The 25,412-nt window shown below is 31.8% G+C and overlaps 8 protein-coding genes across 8 annotated transcripts; 5 read left to right on the forward strand and 3 right to left on the reverse strand.

Annotated features, from left to right (window-relative positions):
• Positions 1 to 1,294: 1,294 nt before the first annotated feature.
• Positions 1,295 to 2,886, forward strand: HELRODRAFT_183947 (hypothetical protein; the record flags this gene model as incomplete). The annotated part of the gene is made up of 4 exons (XM_009013955.1): positions 1,295 to 1,336; positions 1,637 to 1,821; positions 2,021 to 2,189; positions 2,722 to 2,886. 4 exons carry the CDS (start codon positions 1,295 to 1,297, stop codon positions 2,884 to 2,886), a joined length of 561 nt encoding a protein of 186 aa, XP_009012203.1.
• A 4,313-nt stretch (positions 2,887 to 7,199) lies between these two features.
• HELRODRAFT_92191 (hypothetical protein) lies at positions 7,200 to 8,177 on the forward strand (the record flags this gene model as incomplete). Its single annotated transcript, XM_009013956.1, has 3 exons — positions 7,200 to 7,265; positions 7,398 to 7,538; positions 7,884 to 8,177. Coding segments are annotated over 3 exons (501 nt in total), but the record flags the coding sequence as incomplete, so codon positions are not given.
• A 1,833-nt stretch (positions 8,178 to 10,010) lies between these two features.
• Positions 10,011 to 10,742, reverse strand: HELRODRAFT_92217 (hypothetical protein; the record flags this gene model as incomplete). The annotated part of the gene is made up of 3 exons (XM_009013957.1): positions 10,011 to 10,297; positions 10,449 to 10,593; positions 10,662 to 10,742. The coding sequence occupies 3 exons, from the start codon at positions 10,740 to 10,742 to the stop codon at positions 10,011 to 10,013; spliced, it is 513 nt and encodes a 170-aa protein (XP_009012205.1).
• Positions 10,743 to 14,847: 4,105 nt separating this feature from the next.
• On the forward strand, positions 14,848 to 16,771 carry HELRODRAFT_183950 (hypothetical protein; the record flags this gene model as incomplete). Its single annotated transcript, XM_009013958.1, has 2 exons — positions 14,848 to 14,998; positions 16,227 to 16,771. The coding sequence occupies 2 exons, from the start codon at positions 14,848 to 14,850 to the stop codon at positions 16,769 to 16,771; spliced, it is 696 nt and encodes a 231-aa protein (XP_009012206.1).
• A 1,336-nt stretch (positions 16,772 to 18,107) lies between these two features.
• Positions 18,108 to 18,353, forward strand: HELRODRAFT_127467 (hypothetical protein; the record flags this gene model as incomplete). The annotated part of the gene is made up of 1 exon (XM_009013959.1): positions 18,108 to 18,353. A coding segment is annotated over one exon (246 nt), but the record flags the coding sequence as incomplete, so codon positions are not given.
• A 3,047-nt stretch (positions 18,354 to 21,400) lies between these two features.
• On the reverse strand, positions 21,401 to 21,613 carry HELRODRAFT_92220 (hypothetical protein; the record flags this gene model as incomplete). The annotated part of the gene is made up of 1 exon (XM_009013960.1): positions 21,401 to 21,613. One exon carries the CDS (start codon positions 21,611 to 21,613, stop codon positions 21,401 to 21,403), a length of 213 nt encoding a protein of 70 aa, XP_009012208.1.
• A 2,001-nt stretch (positions 21,614 to 23,614) lies between these two features.
• Positions 23,615 to 23,773, reverse strand: HELRODRAFT_153606 (hypothetical protein; the record flags this gene model as incomplete). Its single annotated transcript, XM_009013961.1, has 1 exon — positions 23,615 to 23,773. A coding segment is annotated over one exon (159 nt), but the record flags the coding sequence as incomplete, so codon positions are not given.
• Positions 23,774 to 24,546: 773 nt separating this feature from the next.
• On the forward strand, positions 24,547 to 25,139 carry HELRODRAFT_183953 (hypothetical protein; the record flags this gene model as incomplete). Its single annotated transcript, XM_009013962.1, has 2 exons — positions 24,547 to 24,549; positions 24,684 to 25,139. The coding sequence occupies 2 exons, from the start codon at positions 24,547 to 24,549 to the stop codon at positions 25,137 to 25,139; spliced, it is 459 nt and encodes a 152-aa protein (XP_009012210.1).
• Between the last annotated feature and the right edge of the window lie 273 nt (positions 25,140 to 25,412).

The raw sequence follows: 25,412 nt of genomic DNA on the forward strand, positions 1-25,412 counted from the left end.
CAGTCTTTTTGCATCTGAAACTATACTCTACAATAGTAGTTTTTATTAAAATCGAATTTAGAGAACGGTTTGATTTTTATAAAACATGTAAACAGATTGGTGAGATAACTGACTACTAAAAATGTTGAAGTAAGTTGTGCTGCTCAGACCGATCTTCTTCTCGAGCAAAGATTGAATTTACGAATGCTGTTAAAATAATTAGAATACTCAACGCCGATCTACTACAAAGTGCAGTGTTATCACCAATCAGAGCCGGATTAAGGCTCTGTTGACCCTAAGGCACATTTTTATAGGTGGCCTGAAAATATATTACAATACAATATTTTATTTGACCTCCAAAATAATAAATATGCTGTATCGAAGAGTTTTTTAATTTTCCAAATTAAAAAAGGCAAATAAGTAATTTTGTGATAATAATTACAACTAAAGACAATGCAAAATATTTTCATTTCCGATTGCATCCAAGTCCCATCGTTTCATCAACCAACAAGAATTGTTTAAGGCTTTCTTGAAACATGATAACGTATGACATGTGTAATTAAATTTATCTTTCAATAATCTGTTCCAAATTCTTATACCTCTGCAGTTTATGTGTGAAGATAATATATTTTTTTGAATACATTAGATAATAGAAAGTTTAATCGTCTTGCGTTCACATTCATCCTTTAGTATTCATCAAAAGATTGTAGGAAACTTTTTGTTACCGACAAAGAAAGAAAAATTAATTTAAAAAAATGTATTACACAAATAATTATAACTAACCTAACAACCAATATTTTGACAGCTAGACTGCAACTTTGCGAGCTTTTGCAGTTGCAAATTCGTCAATTAGTTCCTTAAAGTCTGACAAGAAAATGCTTTTACTTTTTTGCCCCTCCCTAAGTATACTTTTTGTGGCCCTAGTCTACTTTTTAGCCCTAAGGCACGTGCATTGTTTATCTAATGGTTAATCCGGCACCAATTTTCTCTCTAGCTACGCCGACGGCTGTTGACCTTCTGGATCATTTCCATAAAAATATTTCCTCTTTTGCGCTTTTGCTAACACTTTAGACATTGCTCAGGAACGTGATAGAAAAAACGTATTAAAAAAAGCACTGCTTAATTTTGGACTTCACACTCAATGAGTGATAAAATTGTAAGAAAGAAATAAAATATTAGAAGCCCTCAGTGGCATAGATTGAGTTCCTGGAAGCCGTGGAATTGGTGCCAGCAAAAAAGTAGATAAACCCGCTAGTGAAGAAAAAAGCTTGCAATCGGCACAAGTAGTGCCAAACAAAAAATAAAAAATAAAATAATGATAAAAGATGCAGACCAGTGTAGGTGGCATCCATTTAAGGTTTTGAAGACAAACTCAGCAACAGTACAAAAATTGACCCAAAACAATTCAGAACTTTTTGTTTTCTTTTAAACTCAACGAGCTCAGCGAGCGACCAGCGGAAGATGTACGAATGGTAAAGAATATTTTCAGTAGCTTGGAAACTGTTGATAAACAGCAGGACCAATCACTCTACCATTAGACCATCTTACAAAGTCTTCTATTCTAAAATTTGATTAGGTCGAATATAGACATTAAATCTTTTTAACTTTCTTTTTTTATTGTTATTTATTCTCTCAAATAATGTTTAAATCTCCATAGGGTCGAAATTACTGTTTTGGCGGAAAGTGTCATTCATTAGATAAACAGTGTTCGCAATTGTGGGGCGACAGAAGAACCGTTGCAGCCGATGCAACTTGTTACGACCGGAACGTGTACAATACTAGCAAGTGCTTCAACTGTGATTACGATGCTATATCATCTGCTGTTATTCCTTGCAGTTTAACGTTAGTTTTTTTATTATTGTTTAAATTTTTTATATAAACATTTGCAGCAGCAAAATTATTTCATCAAACCATTAAAATATTCCAGGAGTCCATAAGTAATCGGATGTCAAAATAATTTTACACTTGTTCTAAATGTTTGCGTTTTAACGTTTTTTTAAAGTCATAAGTATTGCAACTTTAACCCAAAATTTCTTAACAGTAACAGATTCTGTGGGAAATTATTGTGCGCATTGAGTAATCCCAACGTGTTATACAAATATGTATACGAGAGGACTACTATGTCTTGCGTCTGCGCATTTTTTAAACTAATAAAGGGCAGTAGTCATTTATCTTATGCCAAGGATGGAATGAAATGCGGCTCCAACAAGGTTTGGTCCTGTTTATTTCTGCTGATGTCGTCTTCCGTTAAAATTTATCTGCCTGTTTATTACGTTTGATACAGATATATATCAATTTCTGGTTTGTTTGATACCTGTGATACAAATATATCAAATTATGTTCAATTCCGATTCTTAGATAAGCGTTAAAAAAGAGGTTAACTGGTGAATATAATAGAAATGAAATAATTAAAAAAATTATTTCAAACTCGTCGTAACATCACCTGCTGCAATTGTATCCAGAATTATTTTTATCTTTCTGTTATCACATTGTGGGTACTTAATTAATTAAACTGGAAAATTCTTGTTACAAATTTGACGAAATTTTCAAAAAAATCGAAAACATTAATTTTGTTCAACGCTTGCAATACATTTTGAAAAAGAGAAAAATGATGACAAAATTGGTAACTTGCTGGTCTTGTTGTCAAATATATAGGAGAAATATTTATAAAACTAATTCATAAACGTTCTGTTGAAAATCATTTGATCGAAATTTTAACTACTGATTGAAATTTTTTTCAAGGTTTGTTACGAAAGAGACTGCATTGAAAAGGATTCATATGTTAGAATACTTCAGCATTGTGCCGTCATTTCTCAAGGATCAACAGTGCACGTCCCATCGGCCAGTTTTGTCGCCCATCTGCTTCTGAAGTTGTTCGCTCTGTTCTTTCAACGAATGCTCACCTGAGGATATCTTTTTTAAGAAAATTGGTTCACTCGGTGCATATTATTTTCATTACAATTATACAACCTTTTTAGAAAAACACTCGGAATACATTGTTTTTGGAATATGACAATAACATTACTTAATTTTATTACAATTACAATTTCTTTTACGAGTTTGAAAATTGAAAAAGAAATCAAAACTTTTATTCAATAAATTAATAATAATAATGTAAACATGGTAGAAAGATGTGTCTAATAAAATGACTTATGATATGTATTTAAGATGTACGATCCTGGCATGCTCGTTGACGATGCTCGAGCATAGGAGTAGGAAGTTTATTTAAAATAAGCCCCGTGCATTGTTTCTGTCCCAATAATGACTGCAAGACAAGCTAATAATAAAAACAATAATAATAATATTATTATTTTTGTTATGAACATTTACACAGCACTGATTCGCACAGCTGCTTCAGAGGCGCAAATATACATTTGTGTGTACATCGTTTTGAAAGTTCTGTATAGTTGGTTTTTGTGTTTTTCATGTTTGATTTTTATTTAGTCAAGTAGTGCAGGTTGCTTCCTTGGCCCAAAGTAAAAAAATTTCAATTCCTTTTTTTAATACTTGGTAACGAGGTAACGATTTTTTATTAGTTCAAAATGCAAAACTGAACAAATGTTCACTGTTTAAGCAACGATGTTCTACGTTCACTTTAGTCGGACGAATAGCTTCTTGGGCCCTCCGACGTAGAAGTTTGTTGTTGTATGAACCGCTACTTCACTAATTGCTGAACGACGGGTAAAGTTGTTGTATGGAGAATGCTCCATAGTTGTCCAACGGCCACCAACATTTAATTATAACCTTTCCTATCTTTATTTTTGTGAATTTTTGCGCGCGGCGGAAACTTTTCTATGTTCGAATACCAGCAATCGCCGTCGCCAGCTTAGTGAGTCTCGCTTTTGGCCGGGACTCGCCTCTTCATGAATGTGCATCTCCGGGTCGGTAAACACGAGCCGGGCGGAAATGCTTTCACGATCTGCTTGTCAGTCGGTCAATCCGGCCTTGCTCACAGCTGACAAGTTTTCCTTATACATATTTTATATGTTGAACAAGACAAACAGAAGATAACTGAAAAAAATTTATTACAAACAACAACGAAAATAAACTTACTCTGCAAAATAAATGTTTCCAAAATGTTCCAAACTAAATAATAAACTAAATTAAAGCAGCAACAAAACACAGTAACACAAATTAAGAAAAATAAACCCGCAGAACAATATCACCAATTACCAAAATGACCAAAACCTAACACGCCAGGAACCGAACACCTCCAAAAACTCTACCAAAAACTAACTCGAAAAATAACTTCAAAAAACTCTCTGAAAAACTACCTAAAAAACTAACTTTGTCAAAAAACAATTGTCCAAAATACTTTTTATTTTTTATCTCCCTCTATACAACTTATTTTGCAAAAAAAATTTTAACATGTTCTAGAAAATTCTTACATTCTAAAATACAAAAGTTTTGTGGTTTAGCAGGTTCCCGGAGTTATTGTATCCAGCAAAATTGATCAACAATTGGCTTGATATATAAATGCATATATATATATAAAATATAAAAAATTAAATTGTCCTCCCATCAAAAAGATCTTTCCTGTTTTGTATGGAAATAATCATCTAAATAAGTACGAACGTTCGCTGCGTCTTTCATTTATTGGTGTGCACCTGCAAAGAGCCATCTTCGTCTTTTCGAATGAATGGCTGTTCAAAAACGGCAAAATAAATTTTTTAGAAAAAATTTCTTGTAACTACGTGTGCGTTTGTTTGCTTGAATGTTCAATTGCTCTCTCTCTCCCTTTTTCTCTCTCTCTTTCTTCCCCCCTCTCTCTCTTTCTTCTTCTCTCTCTCTTTCTCTCTTTTTCCTTTTCTCTCACTCAAAAAATGGACGACCGATGGATGGATTGAATGTTGCACGGATGTCAATAAATTTTTAGATAAAAACTGAATGAGAGTTAAGATGAAAAATATTAAAAATAGAAAAAAAAGAATAAACAGTTCGTATTTCACTGTTTCAAAGTTTGGAACATATGCACTAGCATACGTTAAAAATTAACTAACAATTGATTCATTTTCAAGAATTTTTCCAACACGTTCCATTGTTTTATGACGTACCTTCAACATTGAATTATTTTCTAACGCAGCAAAACTATCAAATGTTCAATTCAACGGTACATCCCGTTTTATGAGGAAACTCCATTGTGAATAAATTAACGCCAAGGAGAGCGCCATCTTTATTTTGTTTTGAAGAATGAACAGGAACATCGCATGTAATAACTAACACATAATATTTCAGTTTTCAAAATTGTAGGTTTGCAACAATTCAACTTACTGAAGCCGTACAACTTTAAATGCCTATCCTCTAAAACTTACAAATTTAATTCTTTTAGGGCGTCAATTCAACACAAATTATAAAATAAAATCAGAAAATTTAAAAATTCAAGTAATATATGAATTTAAATGCCCTATTGACGACTGTGCGCGTCAACAACATTCGTATATTGGTGTTACGACCACTTCACTATCAAGACGTCTCAAAATGCCTACACGAAAAGGAGCCATCACATCTCACTTGAAATCAACACATGAAAATTAAATAACTTGCCAAAAACACACAAAAATAATTTATACCAACACACTACATCTCAAGATTGCAAAAGCTCTCCTAATAGATATCAATAAACCCCAAATAAATATCCAACAAAGAATGATAACATCATTACCAACTCAACGCCTTAATATCAACTTTAATAACAATGAAGAACAAAGGAATGAATATATATATATATATATATATAAATATATAAATTATATGTATATATATTTTTGCATATACAGTATATGTAATATGTCTAGAATGAGACACAGAGAAAGAAATTATATAGAAATATAAAAAACAAATATTTATAAAAATTTACGGTATGTTGTGTGTGCTTCTTGGGTGCTTAAGCTATTCCGTCTTAGCAACAATAGTTAATATATAAACATTTAACATGTTATACTTGAGCTGAGTTGATAATTCAAACAGATCAATTTCAATTTGACAACCTGGAATGTTTAGTCGTTGCTAACTAAATTGGTATAAATAATTGCAGTCACAGCAGGAGTTTTAAGAAACAGAAAAATTGTTTTAAATAAAATTTTTATAAAATTTTATTAGAAATTTGAATCAAAATGTGCGTTTTAAAAGTTTTTTTTGTAGCCATTTTGTTGCCTTCATCAATCAACTCGTTGGCATCAGCAGTTGACAAAAAGTATGGAATGGTATGGAATGATTGTATTTGATAATATTTATATTATCAACGATTTATATTATTAACTTATATTCAATAAGAAGTATGGAATGATAGGAGAGCCAAACAACCCTGTGTGTTTCGTTTCCGAACCTGCCTCAGTACTAACTAACATACGATCAGTACTGGAATGTTCCACCAAATGTTCTCATCATGTTTCTCCCGCTGATGATAACGCCACTTGCAACGCATTCAACTACATATCAAACAATGCTAGTGATCCAGCTAAAAGTTGCCAACTGTTTCAACTGACTAGCAAAACTAAATGGACAGTGGCTCTGAACGAAACTCATTGCGAAGCTTTCGTGGTTAGTTTTTGAAGTTTTTAAAATTTTTATTTGACGATAATGTGGAAACCTACCTACAACATTTGAATCAATCGAATTAACGTTGCAGGAATCTTCGGCCAGACAAGCATTATGTTAGTTGGGTATTTTTCAGATTAGTATATATATATAGTATATATTTCACTTGTTATGGTTGTTGCAAAATAAGACGTTGCAAGCATTTAAATGACATAATTATATTTACAAAAAATTTTTTAAAAATTTGGTGATTATCAAATGAATGAATTCGACAGCTGATTCTTTTCTTATAGAACTTATCAAATTGGCTTTTTTTGAAGCTCTCAATTACACGTTAACCCGGAGCAAATCCTGCAACTTTCCATTCACCTTCAACGGTGGATTGTTCTACTCTTGTTCCAATTCACTGCCTGGTGTCAACAACACTCGTGCTCCCTTCATGTGTCTCACTGCTAACAGGCAGTTGTCCATCTGTCTTGATCCTCAAGGTTTGTTACGATGTGATGCGTTTATGTCTATTTATTCAAATTTGAAAGTGTAAAAATGTGGTATAAACTTGTTTTTTTCAAAATAATAATTAATTCTAGTCATTGTGTTCGCCAGCTTACAGTGCGGTTAACCAAACTATTCAGTTGGACATTCCAACGTTTGCTAACTCAACTCCTGTAACGTCTGTTAATGGATGGATTGTCATTCAGCAGAGGATTGATGGCTCGCAGAGTTTCAATCAATCGTGGAACATGTACAAAGTATGCACTTTAAAATAATTTTTATTTTTGTATTGTTTTATAACTTTGCACCATTTTAAACTAAAATTTGAATGTTCACAAATTATTTATTTTATATAACAAAATTGGGTTTAAATATTTGCTATATTGCAGTTCGGATTTGGAACATACTATACAAACTTTTGGATGGGCCTGGAGAAGATGCACCAATTAACGACATCGGCTGATTACAGGTTGAGATTCGAAGTTCTCATCAGTGGTGTTTGGTACTCCGATGAATATGATCATTTCAAGGTGTGTATTTCACAAACTTGAAAATTTCTATAAATAATTTTTTATATGTTTTAAAAAGTTAATCCCTACCTATCCCCAAACTATCACATTCTTTGTGTGTAGAGCATGGATTCATGCAGGTTTGCATGCGTTGTGTTGTGTTGACACCCTTTATAATCGATGAAAAAAATTGAATTAACATCAACAACAATAAGAATATAAAAAACATTAGTAGATGTTTGAAGCTTCTATAAAGAGGTCCCGCTCTTTTGTGTTTTTGATTTTCTCTTGTATTTCAATTGATAATTTAAAAGTATGAAAATATTGAAATAGAGCTAATTAACCAAATAATGAAACCAACCCCAGATCAATTCAGAGCTTGAAAAATATTCCATCAACGTATCTGGATACAGTGGAGATAAGGCTGATGTTCTGAACTATCCTAATTCCAAAAGCGTCCACAATGGTATGAAGTTTACAACTTATGATCAAGACAACGATCTTGCACCATTCAATTGTGGTCTGCAGTATGCCTCAGGGAATTGGTTCAATTGGTGTGGTTTTCAAAAAATAAATGAAGTGTATGGTTCATATAATTTTTATTACGCTTATTCTCCTACCATCACTTACTGCCGGATGATGATGAAGCGTAACGCTTAATAGCAAGTTGATAATGATCCATACTATGTTTCATACAATTCTTCTTTCTTTGAGGTTTCAAATTCTTTCAAATATTTTATGCGTGCTTTTCTATCTGTCATAGAAATATGTTCCTATCTAATAGCTAAGAATCCTTTTGTAATTATTTCTAACAATTATTCATATCAACCATGCTTTCCCGACGAGATATAAATTGGATTGTTAAGGTAAGACTGCAGAAGTGGTTTAAAAGAAAACATTTTAGAAGATATTTTAATAATCAGAGTAAATTTTCATCTTTTTTGAAACAATCTTATATTTATATGAGTGATTTCAAAAATCTTTGCAGTGATTGTTTTAATTTGTTAAAAAAAATATTGAAAACATATCCTTTTATACTGACAACATTTAAAAATCATTTTTGTTATTGATTTCTTATTATTCACAAGTTGTAAAATTTATTTCAAATTGATAGTGGTGATAGTGGGATGATCGTTACATGTTTTTAAGGAAATATGCTTGAAAAAATTAAGTTCCGGAGAGTAACCGAAAACATAAATTAACCGATATTATTTCAGGAACGAAAACCGGAACCAAACCGAAATTCGTTTTGCTGACTGAACCGAGACCGTAAACCGAAACGAAAAAAATTACGGTTCGATGCCCTTAATTTTTCAGAAAGTTTAAACAAAAAAAACTGCGAAATGTTGTAAGAAAACTTTATTTTTACCACATTTTATGAAACTTTATAGAAACTTTGATTCTTTTCAATAAAATGGAATAATGACAGAAAATTAAATGTGAAAAATATAAAATTAAATATATAAGGTACAAATAAATAATAATGACATCATAGCTTTATCAAAATCCTTGAAATAATAATGGTGACATCATCCTTCACATAGCTCATTATTGACAAAGGGTGAGAAGATCCACAAAGATGGAAATATATTTTCAATGGGGTCTGTAACGAGATCCCCCTCTTGACCTGTTGCTACCTCTGCCTCTGTAGGCTGGGTACTGTTCTAATATTTAATATTATAAAATAATATTTCATATGAAAAATTGATTAAATTCAAGCTGATCGATTTGAAAGATTTTTGTTTAAACATTTCATAAATTAAATCGTACTTTCTAAGGCATTTAATTGGAAAGTTTTAATTGCACATAGTAAATAATCAAAGTTGATTATTCTCGGTTAGAACGAAACCCAAGCACTACCATTACCATCAATTTGCCTGAGAAACAACTGATGGTGGCAACGAAACAACAAGATGAGATGATTTTTCCGGAAGACTTGTTAGATCTTCCGGACTATTTGCTAGATGTTCCAGAAGATTTGTTGGATCACGTGGAAGATTTGTTAAATCGAATCACATTAACAATTGAATGGCATTTATTACTGAATCACATTAACAACTGAATAACATTAATATATAACATGATGAATAACACTATCATTTTAATTACTGAGTCACATTAATTACTCAATCACATTAATTACTCAATCACATTAATTACTCAATCACATTAATTACTGAAACACATTAACTACTAAATCACATTAATTACTGAATCACAATAATTACTGAAAACATTTAAAACATAAATATTAACCGCTAAATATGATGAATGGGAGTAGGCCTGTTTAATGTATGATTCAAACGAAAGGGATTTTGGGAAATTTTTCGCTTCAAGTATGAATAAAAAAAAAGGAACTCAAATTTTAAAATGTTTAATTATTAATGCTCAACAATTTGTTCAAAATCAATCCTACTTCTTATTATCAAAAATAGAAAGGTACATCTCACGTGGAGAAAGAAAGTTGACAAATAAGCATCAGTCAAAACCTTCCTACAAGTTACGTTTCACCATCATCCTACAGCGAGTGACAGGAAAACCAGCGTAATCAAACGATGAACCATAAACTCCATTCAGACGCTGGCAGTAACAACTGTTGTACCAATTTCCAGATGAATAATCAAAAGCGCAGTGGGTTGTTGAAGAAAGATCGTTGTCTTGATCCGGTGTAGAAAACATCATTCCATTTTGAACGAACTTTGGATCCAGATGGTTCAGAACATCATATTTATCTCCTCTGTATCCAGAAACGTTGAGAAAGTATTTCTGAAATTCTGTGCCTACCTGCAACATTTTTTATCGTTTAAATTGTGTTGGTATTTTAACGATTTATGATATTAGAGTAGAATTCTTACTGGTACTATTTTTAGTATAATTGTCCTTTAAAATTTTTAAAATTTCATAAATAGAAAAATTATATATTAACTTAACAAACCTTGAAATGATCATATTCATCGGAAAACCAAGATCCATTGATAAGAACTTCAAACCTCAACCTGTAATCAGCCGATGTTGTCAATTGGTGCATCTTCTCCAAGCCCAACCAGAAATTATCGTTGTAAGTTCCAAATCCACTCTGTCAAATTATTTTGATAATTCAATTTAACAAGCGTTTATTGATAATGGTTTTTTTGTACCAATTACCTTGTACGTGTTCCAAGTTTGGTTGAAACTCTGCGAGCCATCAATCCTCTGCTGAATGACAATCCATCCATTGACAGACATGACAGGAGTTGGGCTAGCGAACGTTGGAATGTCCAACAGGATTGTTTTGTTGACTGCACTGTAGGCTGTTATGCATTAAAAATTGACTGTATTTTTCCATTGTTATAGTTGGATTAACATTTTCATCAGACATCATCTTTATCCAACATTACGGTCATTTATAAAAAACTTGAGGAACAATCTACATCATTGCCAATGTTTGAAGTTGGTTGGCACTCATTCTATCAATCAGTCATTTTTTCATTAATTTATTCTCAAGTTTACTTCATTCATTTATTCTTTCATTTATTCTTTCTTCAATCATTAATTTTATTAAAAACCCTTCTTTATCTAAAACTTTTCATTTCAAACGATGTACCGGTCGAAATTTTGTTTAAGAAATTTGAAAAAAAAACTTCGTTTAAACCTTCATGTTGGAGACATATTGACAACTGCCAGTTAGCATTGAGACACATGTAGAGAGCACAAGGATTGCTGATGCCAGGAAGTGAGTAGGAACAAGAGTAAAACAATCCCCCGTTGAAGGTAAATGGAAAGTTGCAGGATTTGCTCGGGGTCAGGATAGAAATGTTTGCTTTTAAAAATAAATCACCGTGAAAAAAGATATTCTAAATTATTTTTTCATAAGTTTTTCGTTTTTACAACAAGAATTGCAAGATATTAATCAAATTTCTGAAAAGTTATAAAACTACAACAACCACGGTTTAAATGCATTCGGTAGCATTATGAAAATAATTTTTCGATTACAAAAGAAAAAATATTAAACTTACAAACAGGTATAGTTAGGTTGCCAGTCGAAGCTTTGTCAATGAAAAACGATTGAACAAAACTAATTCAACTTTAATAAATTAATTACAAATTTATTCAATTATATTCAATAAAGCATAACCAAAGTTTAATTTTATTAAATTGTTTGTCGTAAATATGAGTATTAGGAAATAAACTGTCCATATTCGTGAAAAATGTAATAAGAACTGCTGAATTTTAAATAAATTTATGGTTAGAAGGAATGAAATAACTAACACAATGCTTCTCTGGCCTCAACGTCCTACATTTGAAATATAAAAAAATTAATAAATTATTGAAAGATACATTATTTGACGGTTACATTTCACAAATAATTGCAAGAATTAACTAGCTTCGTAAGCTCGGCATTGAGATTTTTTCAGAACAATCTCGTAATGAACATCGCAAGTGAAACGAAACAGTTGGCAACGTTTATCATTTTTGGATATGTAGTTGAATGCGTTGCAAGTGATGCGATCATTAGTGGGAGAAACATAATGAGAACATTTGGCAGAACATTCCAGTAAGGATCGTATGTTGGTTAGTACTGTGTTAGGTTCGGAAACAAAACACATGGGGTTGCCTGACTCTTCTATCATTCCATACTTCTCATCAACTGCTGATGCTAACGAGTTGACGGATGATAAGAGCAAAGTGAATGTTACTAATAATGCTATCAGCAACATTTAGGCAATAAAATTTTAATGCTATTTCCTGAATATTACATTCGAATTTCTTCAAAAATAAAATATTTTCTGATTGTGAATAAATTGTTCGCATATATTTATTTAAAATCTTAAAATTATTTTTAGAACAAACTCAAGGTTTCCAGATTTGCACCTAACCACAGTTCAGATCTTCATTATCTCTGTCATTATAGCATTAAGATAGCCTCAACTTCCTCTTACCACACCAAACGACGTCCATTAGCTTTTATCGCTAATAGCAGTTTTAAAAGTTTTACAGTGCAAATGAACATTTAGCACCAAGAAAAGTTGTTTAAAAATTTTTTTAGTTCCATCGTTCATGAGGCTTTTAACATTTCACAGTGCAAGATAGTTGTTAGTACTCATCAAAGTTTTTTAACCAATAGTTTCAGTGCAAGTTTCTGTTCAGTTGACAATTTTTCGATTATACTGAAATTTTCGAGTCAAACCTCGTAGTTTTCTGAAGGAAGGGATGATGGCGTTGAAATGAGCATGAATTTTTGTGTAGTCTTGTAATGTTTCCAATCTGTTTGAGTCTCGTTTAACGTAAGTTCAAGTTTTAATAATCTTTCTTCAAATTATTGCAATTCTTGCATGATTTGTTCCTCTTTTAATCGATTGAAATTGATTTCATTTGATATCCGAAATCCTAATTGCTGCTAGTTTAGTTTAAATAGTAAAAAGTTAAATTCAATCGTTTGTCCGTTCATTTATTCATTCATTTGTTCGTTTGTTCGTTCGTTTGCTCACTCACTCACTCACTCACTCATTCATCCATACATCCATACATCCATCCATCCATCCATCCATCCATTCATCCATCCATCCAACCATCCATCCATCCTTCCATCCATTTATCCATCCATTCATGCAGAAATTATGATAAGAAATTTTTTGAAAAAAAGCAACAAAACTCTTAGCTTTATAACCCCAGCAATGAGTTTTTTGTAATGAACATCGCAAGTGAAATGAAACATTTGGCAATTCTTAGCTGGATGACTAGTATTCTTGGATATGTAGTTGAATGCGTTGCAAATGATGTTACAATTACCATCAGTGGGAGAAACATAATGAGAACATTTGATAGAACATTCGACATTCCAATAAGGATCGTATTTTGGTTAGTTCTGTGGTAGGTTCGGAAACAAAACACATGGGGTTGTCTGGCACTCCTATCTTTTCATACTTCTTATCAACTGCTGATGCTAACAAACTGTCTGGAAGGAGTTTTATTAACGCAAAAACTGTTATGAACCACATTTTTGAGGCAACTTAACAAATTTTCGATTTAACTCCGCAAGAACAAGTTAACGTTACAATCTAATTTTAATTGGCGGCCCGGGGCGGTCCGCAGCTTCCCCCTTATTTGTTCGCTAGAACGATCGGTGGTTCATTAAATATTCATTTCGTTCTTTATTATGAAAATGCTCAATAATAACTATACCTATCCACTTTATTCACATTTGAAGCAATTATTGTGCTCATTAAAAATTTGAGAATCAATCGATTGAATGCTCACAATTAAAACTTATATTAAACAATATGCGCTGAATAATAACATACTGAACTTCGATATTTTCAGCTTTATAATCCAGGGAATAGGTGTCCCCAAAACTTTCAACAAAATTTACCTGATGAATCTTATTTCTCTGTATTAAAAATGATCTAAAAGAAGAGTAACAAAAGTAAGTGTTTTATAAAATGACAAGCAGCATGTAAAGTACATAACAGGCGTGTTGTACCTGGCACAGTAGTACACCCAGTATGGCAGGCCTCAGGGCAGCAAAGCGTGTCGGCACCACTCACTCCACCTACACTAAATTTAAACTATATTGTACTTGAAGCAAAAATAGTTTTAATTCTTTGCAAGCAGCAGTGGTAACAAAGAAAGGAAACATCGGTCAATTTAAGTTGGTGATGAGATGGCATAAAATGCAGACCCCAGGTAGTCAAAATTTTGATGAAACATTTTTGCTTGAAGATGTCATTGAAGGTGATTAAATTAATAACTCTCCAGTTGAAAGTATAAACTGAAGACTCCATTATTTTTTTACAATATTTAACTTAATATACTTTGGTCACCTTTACGATATTTGAATATTTTTAAGTAGTTTGTAAGTTAAATTATTTGAAGTATAAAAATTCTGCAATACAAGTGAGAGCGCTTTCTACTGCCCCTCCAGACTTCTCATACAACTTTAACGCTCGCAAAATTAAAACAGCAATCAATTGATTGATAGTTGAACATTAAAATTTAAAAATTTTCGGACCGGTTTTGTTCAGAAATTTCTTTATGATAAGCCAACATTAAATCAATCTAAACTTCATCAACAATGAATGTCGTAATTGTTTTGTGTTGGCTTATGTTTCGTTCCATATGTTATTAATTTTACATTCTACACCAATCATCTTCTTCCATTTTGTTCATTTTGTACAAACCAACTGAAAAATTCAAAAAAAAAAATTACATTTTGAAAATGAATTTTTAAATGTTCATCTCAAAATGTTCTATTTCAACTTTATTTTTATTAAAAATATTTTATCAAATGATACGGTTTTCGCCAAGTTTTCGTACAAGTTTAGTAAGTATGGCAGCCAAGCATGCGTTAAAAATGTTCCCGACGAAGTTTCGTGATTTGTCAGAATGCAGAGGACTGCACAGGATGCAACTACCACTCGGACAACAACAGCTGCCAGATATTCAGGAGCGGGTTGGGCATCAACGTGGAATATTGAGAATGGATGAGTTGTTAATTTTATCAGGTTTTCTCTTTTCAGTTCCTCTGTTTCTAAATTTTATGCAAATATGTATTTGTATAAATTTTTGAAATAAAATCAGTTTCGTAATAAAAAATGTTCAATTTTTTCAAATTTTTTGTTTAAACGTTGGCTGCTATGATGATTTGAAATGCATTAGTAGAGCAGTGTATTCAAAGTTTTGAAAGTTTTAATAGAAAGTTAAGGAAATTTTTAAAGGCAAATAAATGATGGTAATGTTTTTAAAACACCAAAGCCTTAAAATAAAGAAAATAATTAAAAAATTATAACAATTTTAGTGACGATTTTAGGTTTTAGATGTCATCATCTTAATGGCTGTATTATTTTACAAAGTGTGGGAACATTGTTTAATTGCATGAGAAATAAGGTCTTTGGTTATGGCGTTTGTTTGTTTACTCAAATTTAAATTTTCTCTAAATTCTTTTATACATTTATCCAAATTTTATTCCAATTATTATCATTATAAGTTATTATTTGTATTATTATTAAATTAATTTTATAATTTTCTTAAAAACTTTATTTATAAGTAAAAGAGAGGTTAGTTTTCTTTTTTAAATTTAATTAAAAGCTCCCGACAATAGTCTGGGCAGCCTACTGCTGCAGTTTTCAATTAGAGAAATTTTTTTTCTTCTTTGACCATGGCAGAAAGAAAGAGACAAAGAGTGTTAGAAGATCATTCTGACTTTCCTTGTCCTTTAAATTATGTAGTTGAGGCTGAGAAAGAAAATATGTTTTCAAAAATTTCAATTTCTCAAATACATAAATTTTTTACAAACAATGTAGGTGATGTAGAAATTACTAAAATTTTTCCCAAAAAAGTATTTATTAAAATTAATAATGAAAACCAAAGGGATAAGATAGAAAATATTAACAGAATGTTTGATTGTAATATAAAGACTTACATTGATAATAAAACAAATGTGGTAAAAGGAGTGATTAGAACAAGCATTCTAAAAAATTGTTCAGAGGAAAAAATAATGGATGAGTTGTGTACAGAGGGAGTAATTGATGTTAAAAATATAAAAATAAAGAACAAATAAAGGACAAATAAAAACTAATACCTACATAATTACTTTTCAATTATCCCAATTTCCCACAAAAATTAAAATATGCTATTCTAAAGTAAAAGTTGAGAAATACATTCCCCCACCCATTAGATGTACTCGATGTCAAAAATTTGGCCATTTCCACAAATTTTGTAAAAATAAATCAGTTATATGTGCTTATTGTGGTGAAACCGGTCATAAGCACTCATGGGAAAATCCATGTAAAAACAATCCTAAATCAAAAACAAATGCTAATTTCATTGTGGACAAGCTCACCCATCATGTGATAAATCTTGTCCAACCTACAAAATTGAAAAAAAAAACAATTGAAACAAGAATCATAAAAGGGATAACCTACAAACAAGCCAAAATTTTAACAATATCAAACGATAAACCAACATATGCTAGCATAGTACAACTTAAAACAACAAAAATAACTACAGACATTGGTATCCAATGCAATTTATTAAACGTCCCATTACTAAAAAAACTCTCAAACAAGAATCTTCAGATAGATAAAACAACATGTGATGTTCTAGATGATATTCTATTAAACAACATGCATGATAACCAAATGACACGTGCACCCAATGTATATGCTCTCCCATCAGATGACACTGAGATGGAAAGTGATGAGGAGTTAAGATTTAAAAAGACACAACTTCCCAAACAATATACTAAGAACAAATCTCATATAAAACAAAAACAATGACGTTTAAGTAACCATGAAATTAATATATTACAATGGAACATAAGAGGTACAAAATGTAACATACTAGAATTATTTATGGAAAAATACAACCCTCATATCATATGCTTACAGGAAACTAAATTAATTAAAAACAAACAAATTGAAATTATAAACATCTGTTCATACTATTTAAATGCTACCCCGACAAATACAAACCCAAAAGGAAGACTTTCTATCTATATACATCATTCTCTTATCCAATCACAAATAAATATAAATTCAATTTATTCAATAGCTGTTAGAATTACCTTAGACTTTCCTTTAACCATTTGTAACTATTATAATCCTCCTAATACAAAAATAGGTGATAAACTTGAAAACATTATTAAATCTCTCCCAGTGCCAGTGATAATATTAAGTGATTTCAATGCAAGAAACATACTTTGGGGTGACAACAAAATTAACAGATTAGGCAAGGAATTAGAACATTTTATTGTACACTCAAATATATTATTAATTAAACCACACATGCCTACCCATTATCACATACAAACAAATACATGGTCCATAATAGATCTGTCTTTAGCCTCCCCCAATGTTTACAGACATGTAACATGGCATAAAGATGATGACTTACACAACAGCGATCACTCTCCAATAGTTCTAACATACATTATCTCAAACCAAAACAATGTAACGTATATAAAATATAACACTAATCGAACTGAGTGGAAAACGTTTGAAACTTTATGTCAAGATAAAATAAATCCAAAAACTATTACTAATCAAAAAGAAACTCACCCCATAATTTTTATTTCAAACACAATTAACTCAATATTAGAAGAAACGACTCCAATTAAAAAAACTAACAGTAACAGAATTAAAAAATAAATAAATCCATGGTTTAATGAAACATGCAAAAAAAGTAGACTTCTTAAATTAAATGCACTCAATAGATACAGAAAATTACCAAATCTATTTAATCTTCTAGAATATAAAAAACTACAAGCTAATGCTTGAAAAACTTTTAGACAAGAAAAATCAAATATATGGAATAAATATATAAATAACATTAATATAAATACACCAATGAAGCAAATATGGACTATGGTTAATAAAATAACTAATAAAAATAATATCAGTCGCATTAGCAGACTACAATATAAAAATAAAATATATGAAAGGAAATCAATTTAAAGAAAACTCTTCTCTAATAAATCATTAAACAGAATCTATAAATTATATGAAAATGAAAGAAAATGTCATAATAGACTTTAATTCAACAAATAGTGAGCCATATAATGACCTAATAACATTGTCAGAAATAGATCATGCCATAACCTCCAGCAAAAATTCTGCTCCTAGTCCATACCAAATAACCTATAATACTCTTAAAAAACTACCCTTTATTACTCTACAAGCATTGGAAAAAGCATTCAATCTTATTTGGGCACAAGCTGACGTTCCTAATGAATGGCAAAAGGCATTAGTATTGCCAATACCTAAACCTGTTAAAACAAAAACCAATCCTGAAAATTATAGACCTATCTCATTAACAATTACCCTCTGTAAAGTCTTTGAAAAAATATTATTAAATAGGTTGCAATTCCATTTAAATATAAATAACACAATGTGTTTTCAATTTTTTTCATCAATACAATCATGGTGGCTAACGCTACTAATAAAAAGAGGTGCTGCTGTAGCTACCGCTCCTACCGTTACAGCTACTATAAGGGCTGGGGCGTACCGAAGTGTACTGGCGCCCGAGCAAGTAGCCCTTTTGGCAACCCCCCCTATCAATGATATATCAAAGAATCGATCTTGTCCCATAGATGTTCTTAGACACGTAGAAATAAGTTTTAGTTTGCTAAATGAACGCTCGCAGCTTGCTATGGAAACAGAATTTTTTTTTCTTCCAAATTTTATTTGACAATCAGGCAATGAAGATGTTAGGAATGAATTTGTGCTGAATCCCTTACATAAATCCACAAAGAACTAATAGATTTTTCAATAAGAAACTGGATGGTTGTTAATATCAACAATAGACTCATGTCCTAAAATTGACACATAGAATAAATTGCAATATCAATTTAATCAAGCAAACTAAGAAAAACTAAGTTTAACGAAAAAGAAGTGGTCAACCTAATTTGCAAACCAATTTGCCTATTTAGAAATATATCGTCACCATGTGAAATAATTAGGGATGCACCGGATTAAGGTTTTTCAAAGATTTAAAATTTAAAAACCGGCCGGGGCCCAAGTTTAGTTACCATTTTACATACGTTAAAAAAATACTCACATTTACGGTTATCTACATGTTGAACATCAAAAAATAACACCAAGCAAATAGTTAATTAATTCAAATATATGAATAAGCTGTGTGATTCGCCAAATTCTGTACATAAAGATCAGCTTATAATTTATGCATAACCCATGTTATAGCATAAAGAAAATTGTCCAGATCATCTCACAATTAGTGATGTTGTTATTATGTGTCATGTATGCCTAGCTCTAACTTTTAACATACCATGTTCTTAAATTATGCGCTTATGTATCTCTATGTATATATATATTATGTAGCTATATGATCCGTCATTTACAATTATATAGTATGCACAAGTTCTTTTACACAAAGATCAGCTTATAATTTATGCATAACCCATGTTAAAGCACAAATAAAATTTTCCAGCTCATTTTAAAATTAGTGATGTTGTTATTATGTGTCATGTACGCGCTTAGCTTTTAACTTATTGACATAAAATTAATTGAATTCAATAAATTTTTTTTTTATTTATAACATTTTTAAATATCGATAAACGCTTCAATCCGGATTTTGGCCGGGGCCGAACTTCGATGCATCCCTAGAAATAATAAATGACAATATTTCAAGCGGGCTTCCTAAGACAGCTTCTGGTCGAATTTTCAGCAACACACTGCAGTCATAATTAGTTACTTTTCATCAATATGAGTTTCATAAAAGCCAGTCAGTGAGGTACATTGCTGTTGAATATTTTTTGAGTTATAAGTATCAAACAACTTGCTGATATCGAAAAGAAATCCAATTCATACATGTCAAATATATACTCACGCCTCTTGTTTATAAAAATTTTGAAGTTCCAAGATTATCTGCAGGATACGCTCAACGCTCTAAATATAGTTTTACTTTTTAAACGTCATTGCTTCAGAGATACTAGAAACTCCAGTATTTGCGAAAACACCGGCGTTTAATCCAACAACCAAACTGAAGAAAATATCACCACCTTCCAGCTGAGATGACTACCTACCTGAATTTCTGTCCAGCCATGCGGTTCGACGACATAACTGACTACTCATATTTGAGTCATTGTCCATAAACATATCTACCCATGTTAAATTAAAAACATCTTCAAAATGAATTTCATAAGACTATGCACTCAATTTATTCATATTTTTCAAAACGTCTAAAAATTTACACAAACAGCTAATATTCATAAACATTCAAAAAATATACAATACATGATTATATGCACAAAAATAAATTATTCGTATATCTGTAGATAAAAGATCTGTTCTATAGTTCTTGTGAAAGACCGTGAACAGTTGACAGAATCGCATCCCTGCTGATCAAAACAGCGCAAAAGTTCCAACGTTTAATATTTACAGACACACTTTTAGCTTCTGTGGAAACCACGCCAACAACTTTGATTATTTACCATGTGCAAATAAAACTTCCCAATTAAATGTCTTATAAAGTACGATTTAATTTATGATACGATTTAATTTATGAAATGATCAAACAAAAAATTTTCAAATCGATCAGCTAGATTTTAATCAATTTTTCATATGAAATATTAATTTTCGAATTCTCTAATTGTCGACAACGGAACAACACGGAACAACTTGTGAATCCAAGCGTCGCCCCACGTGGTAAGGTTGGGACTATTTGCACTAGAGTCCCAAGCAAAGATTTTTCTAAACCGCAACCACCCACATCCGCAAAGTTCACGTCCGCAACCGCCCACATCCGCACTGCTCATAATCCGCAGCTGCGAAAAGACAACCTAAATCGACCGTCTTAATGTCATGTTTAAAATTAGAAGATAGCAACACTAGAAGGTAATCTATTTACAATATAATTATAATCAGACTGCAGATAATCTCAATGTATTTTTGTATTTTACAATTTAAAAAATTTCAAATAATTAAAATATTAACAAGTACAAAATGAACAACGATGTGGAAGTTGAAGAAGCATTTTATTTATTTATTTATCATATGTTATCTTTGCTGATACTTTTAAAAGTCTGTACTAGAATCAAATTCAGAAGATGTGTATGATGTTGCACATATATTGCTTGTTGGGCATTTTTCTTCATTCGGGTTTGGACATCGGAGAGTGTACCTCCCATAACTGAGGCTCCATCGTAACAATGAGCGATTAGGTGGTTCCAGTTTGGCTTAAACTCATCAGTAATATCAATGATAGACGATGTTAGATAAAAAGCATCTACCGGATCATGTTATATGCTCCAAGTGGTTTTCCATTGATGAAGCTATTATCAAAATATCATATGTTTTAACTGAGCCGTTCCTTCTCGGATACGTCTCTGGTTTCATCAACAAGTATTGAACAATTCCTGACCTTTTTTACTATATAGAATCGGTAGTTTCTCACTCGGATAAAAGTCGTCTCATCAGTTTTTTTTCTCTCACTCTACGGTTCTGAAACCAGTACTTAACCTGACGACTAGTCAGGCTGGTTTCATTTACAGTTCGCTCCATATCAATGCGATTGATATATTGGTTTTGGCTAAATTCCCGTTCCAAAACATTAAGTATTTCAACGCTGTAACCCTCACGGTAAAATTCATCTGTGCGAATCATATCTTCCGTTTTATTCTTTTTCTTATTTTTTACTTTTTCATCTGTGCAAATCATATTCTCCGCTTTAATTTTTTTCTTATTTTTTTCTTTTTTATTCTCACCATTTAAATCAATTGGGAGATCTTTCGGAAGAAGAGGTAGCAAACTTTCTGGAAAATGTTGCAAATCTTTTGGAAGATTTAACAAATCTTCCACGTGATCCAACAAATCTTCTGGAACATCTAGCAAATAATCCGGAAGATCTAACAAGTCTTCCGGAAAAATCATCTCACTAGGATCTGGTAGCTCCTGCGGTTCGGTAGGTTGTTGTTTGGTTGCCACCATCAGTTGTTTCTCAGGCAAATTGATGGTGATGGGCCCTGGTGCCTTTTTTGTAAATTTAGGCAAGATGATTACTTTTTTCTGCGACATCGAACGTTGTTCATTCATATTAGAAATTTTCTGTAGAGATTCTAGCGACAGGATACTCTTTGCAATGTGGAAAAATATTTCAAATTACTTTTACAGAGGAGTCAAATTGTTATCCAATAATTTACTTCAATAATGGTTGAAACTTTTATAGGACAAATTAGTCCATAGAATCATTACTTTGAAGTTTTACAATTTTTGTTTGTAATATTTACTGTCTTTGTCATCTGCAATGTAGTATCATTTCTCTTGTTAAACTTTTTCAATGGAATTTCATGATTGAGTCGATATATTATTTTTTACAAAGCGTATTGTTCATCTTGAACATTTTAATTTTTCAATATGTTTTCGATTTCGTTGAAATAAAATTTTTGAAAAACGAGAAAAAAGTTTCAACTCCTTCGTTCATAGAATTACTTTGCTAAGACTTGCTCCGCGTCACACACGCGAAACAGTTTGTTTCGCGTAGTGTGTGGGTTTCGTTCTAACCAAGAATGTACAACTTTGATTATTTACTATGTGCAAATAAAACTTTCCAAATAAATGCCTTAGGAAGTACGATTTAATTTATGAAATGTTTAAACAAAAATCTTTCAAATCGATCAGCTAGAATTTAATCAATTTTTCATATGAAATATTATTTTTCGAATTCTCTAGTTGTCGACAACGGAACAACTCGTGAATCCAAGCGTCGCCCCACGTGGTAAGTTTGGGACTATTTGCACTAGAGCCCCAAGCGGAAATGATTTTTATAAACCGCAGACACTCGCATCCGCAAAGTTCACGTCCGCAACCGCCCACATCCGCACTGCTCATAATCCGCAGCCTCGAAAAGACAACCTAATCGACCGTCTTAATGTCATGTTTAAAAATAGAAGACAGCAACATTAGAAGGTAATCTATTCACAATATAATTAAATTTGACAAACTATCGTCTTTGAAGACACAATGAAATTTGACAAACACACATTACATGTAAATACACGTGAAACAAAACATCACACATTCAAAATGATCTTTGCAATCGTCGAAGATTTGATGCTTAACGTAATGTCATCCAGTATAGTATGTTTTTACCTCATCATATGAACAGTTTGGCAAAATTTTTCATAAGGTTGAAACAATAAAAAAGCGAAATATTTTGAAAAAAATCTTTATTTTTACCACATTTTATGAAACTTTATAAAAAGTTTGGTTGTTGTCAATAAAATTGACAAAAAATTCAAGTTTAATTCTTTTCAATAAAATTGATAAAAAATTAAAAAAAATTTAATACTTATTAATATCAATGTAAAGAATGCGTATCAAGGGAAATAATCAGATGACAGCAACAACATTTGTATCAATGTTTCTTCAATAGGGTCTGTAACGAGATCCCCCTCTTGACCTGTTGCTATCTCTGCCTCTGTAGGCTGAGTACTGTGGCTGATGTTCTGCGTTTGATTCGAACCGTGGCACAGGTGTTGGGATGTGCTGCACTTTAACTAAATAGCGACCTCTTCCTGCCATTGGACCACCCCTTGACCTTATGCCTCTCCTTCTCGGTTGTCTGTCTGTAGTTGACAGACCATGTATATTGGTTCTCTTTGCGATGACTTCAATTTGTCTTCCGCAAAACAGTGACTCATTTAGTTTTAGGGCTAATTCAATAGACACAACGTCCGAAAACCTAATGTATGCAAAGCCCTTAGACTTGCCGCTAAATTTGTCACGTAAGAATTTTGTTCTCATAATGACACCACATTGTTCAAAGTGTTTTATTCAACCTTCCAATGTAGCCCCATTAGTCTACGTTGCGGACCCATATTAATCTCCGTCGACTTCAAATGTGGCTGATTGTGCGGTTTTGAGTAGCTCCGTAACGAACATTTTTTTTGAGGTTTCACATTTCTCCCTTTCTTCTTCCAATTTTTTGGATTTTCTGCTCCCTATCTTGCACTTCGGCATCTTCGAAAATGGTGTTTGCTCCTTTTGCGCTTCCAGTTGCAACATCCGTGGATTCACCATGTGCTAGTGAAGTCAACTCTAAACATCTAGCTGGCCCACTGTTATCATGGTTATTTTTAAACTCCTTATCAGATGACATTTTGATATTACCACGATTTTGACAAAATCGTGGTAATAATGAGAAATAAAATTTATATTTAAAATTCGTACTATTCGCATTAGTTGTTATCAGAGCACCGTAAATTAGGTTTTGATGCATGTATAACTTAACCTTCGCATTATATACATTCGCAAATCAACTTTGCCTTTCTTTGTTGCATGAAGTTCTTTGCTATACCTGCTGCTTTACGACGTTACGACTTTGCATTGTTTCACTTTATTTACTGCTGAAGTTGTTTGTTGTTCTTTGTTGGTCATGATGAACGTACACATATACACACACAAGAACACAGCGCTTGTGAAGACTCGTGAATACTAAACCTCCCCGATTTAACCTTCATTCAATAAAAGTAAACTGAAGTACGAAGAAAGGAACGTACGAATTTATATACGAACTCTATGAAAAACTTACGATACTAATGGTTAATACAATAATTGATTGATTTGATTGATTTGGTTACAATAATCACTTTTTCATGAATACTTAATTCTAAATTTGTAATTTTTGTTCATTTATATTGTTTTACAAAGAAAAATGTAACATTTAATTTTTTAGGTCAAAAAACAAAGGGCAACAGCAGAAACAACGTACACTTACAAGATATTATTTCCAAAGAGTGAATCCCCTTTCTTTGCCTTTTACTTCACCTTTCTCATTATCTTCGTCATCCTCATTTCAAACCAATCCGATTCTCTACCTGCAGATGAAACTGCACTAGATAGCCGAGATGAGCATCAGCTCACTGTTAGTGACGAAAGTGAACCTCAGATTAACAAGAAATTTCGAATTGAGAAGTGGCTAGAAAGAGGAACAAGACGTAAAATGGAAGATAGAAGACGTAGAGAGGAAGATAAGAGACGTAAAAAGGAAGATGAAAAACGTAAAAAGGAAGATGAAAAACGTAAAGAGGAAGCTGATAAACGAGAAGAAGAAGATAAAATACGTGAAGAGGGAGATAAAAGACGTGAAGAGGAAGATGAAAAACGTAAAGAGGAAGATGGTCGATATTAGGACATCATTATTGAATGTTAAGTGATTATTATGATATTCTGATACAAAAAGTCAAAACAATAATAAATATTATATATAATAATTATACACAATACGCTAACAATATTTCTACTTTTAAACTATTTTTTGGATTGGTTGTTTTTTTTCTGTGAAGGAATAAATTGTTTATGCATCATTTCTGTTGGTTTTGTTAATTTTTCTGAATTCATTTTTTTCATTGGAAAGGTTTGTTTTAAAATATCGCAATAACAATCACGTCAATAATACTACCAC

Source organism: Helobdella robusta (assembly GCF_000326865.2).
Source record: "Helobdella robusta unplaced genomic scaffold HELROscaffold_126, whole genome shotgun sequence".
Taxonomy (NCBI): Eukaryota; Metazoa; Annelida; class Clitellata; order Rhynchobdellida; family Glossiphoniidae; genus Helobdella; species Helobdella robusta.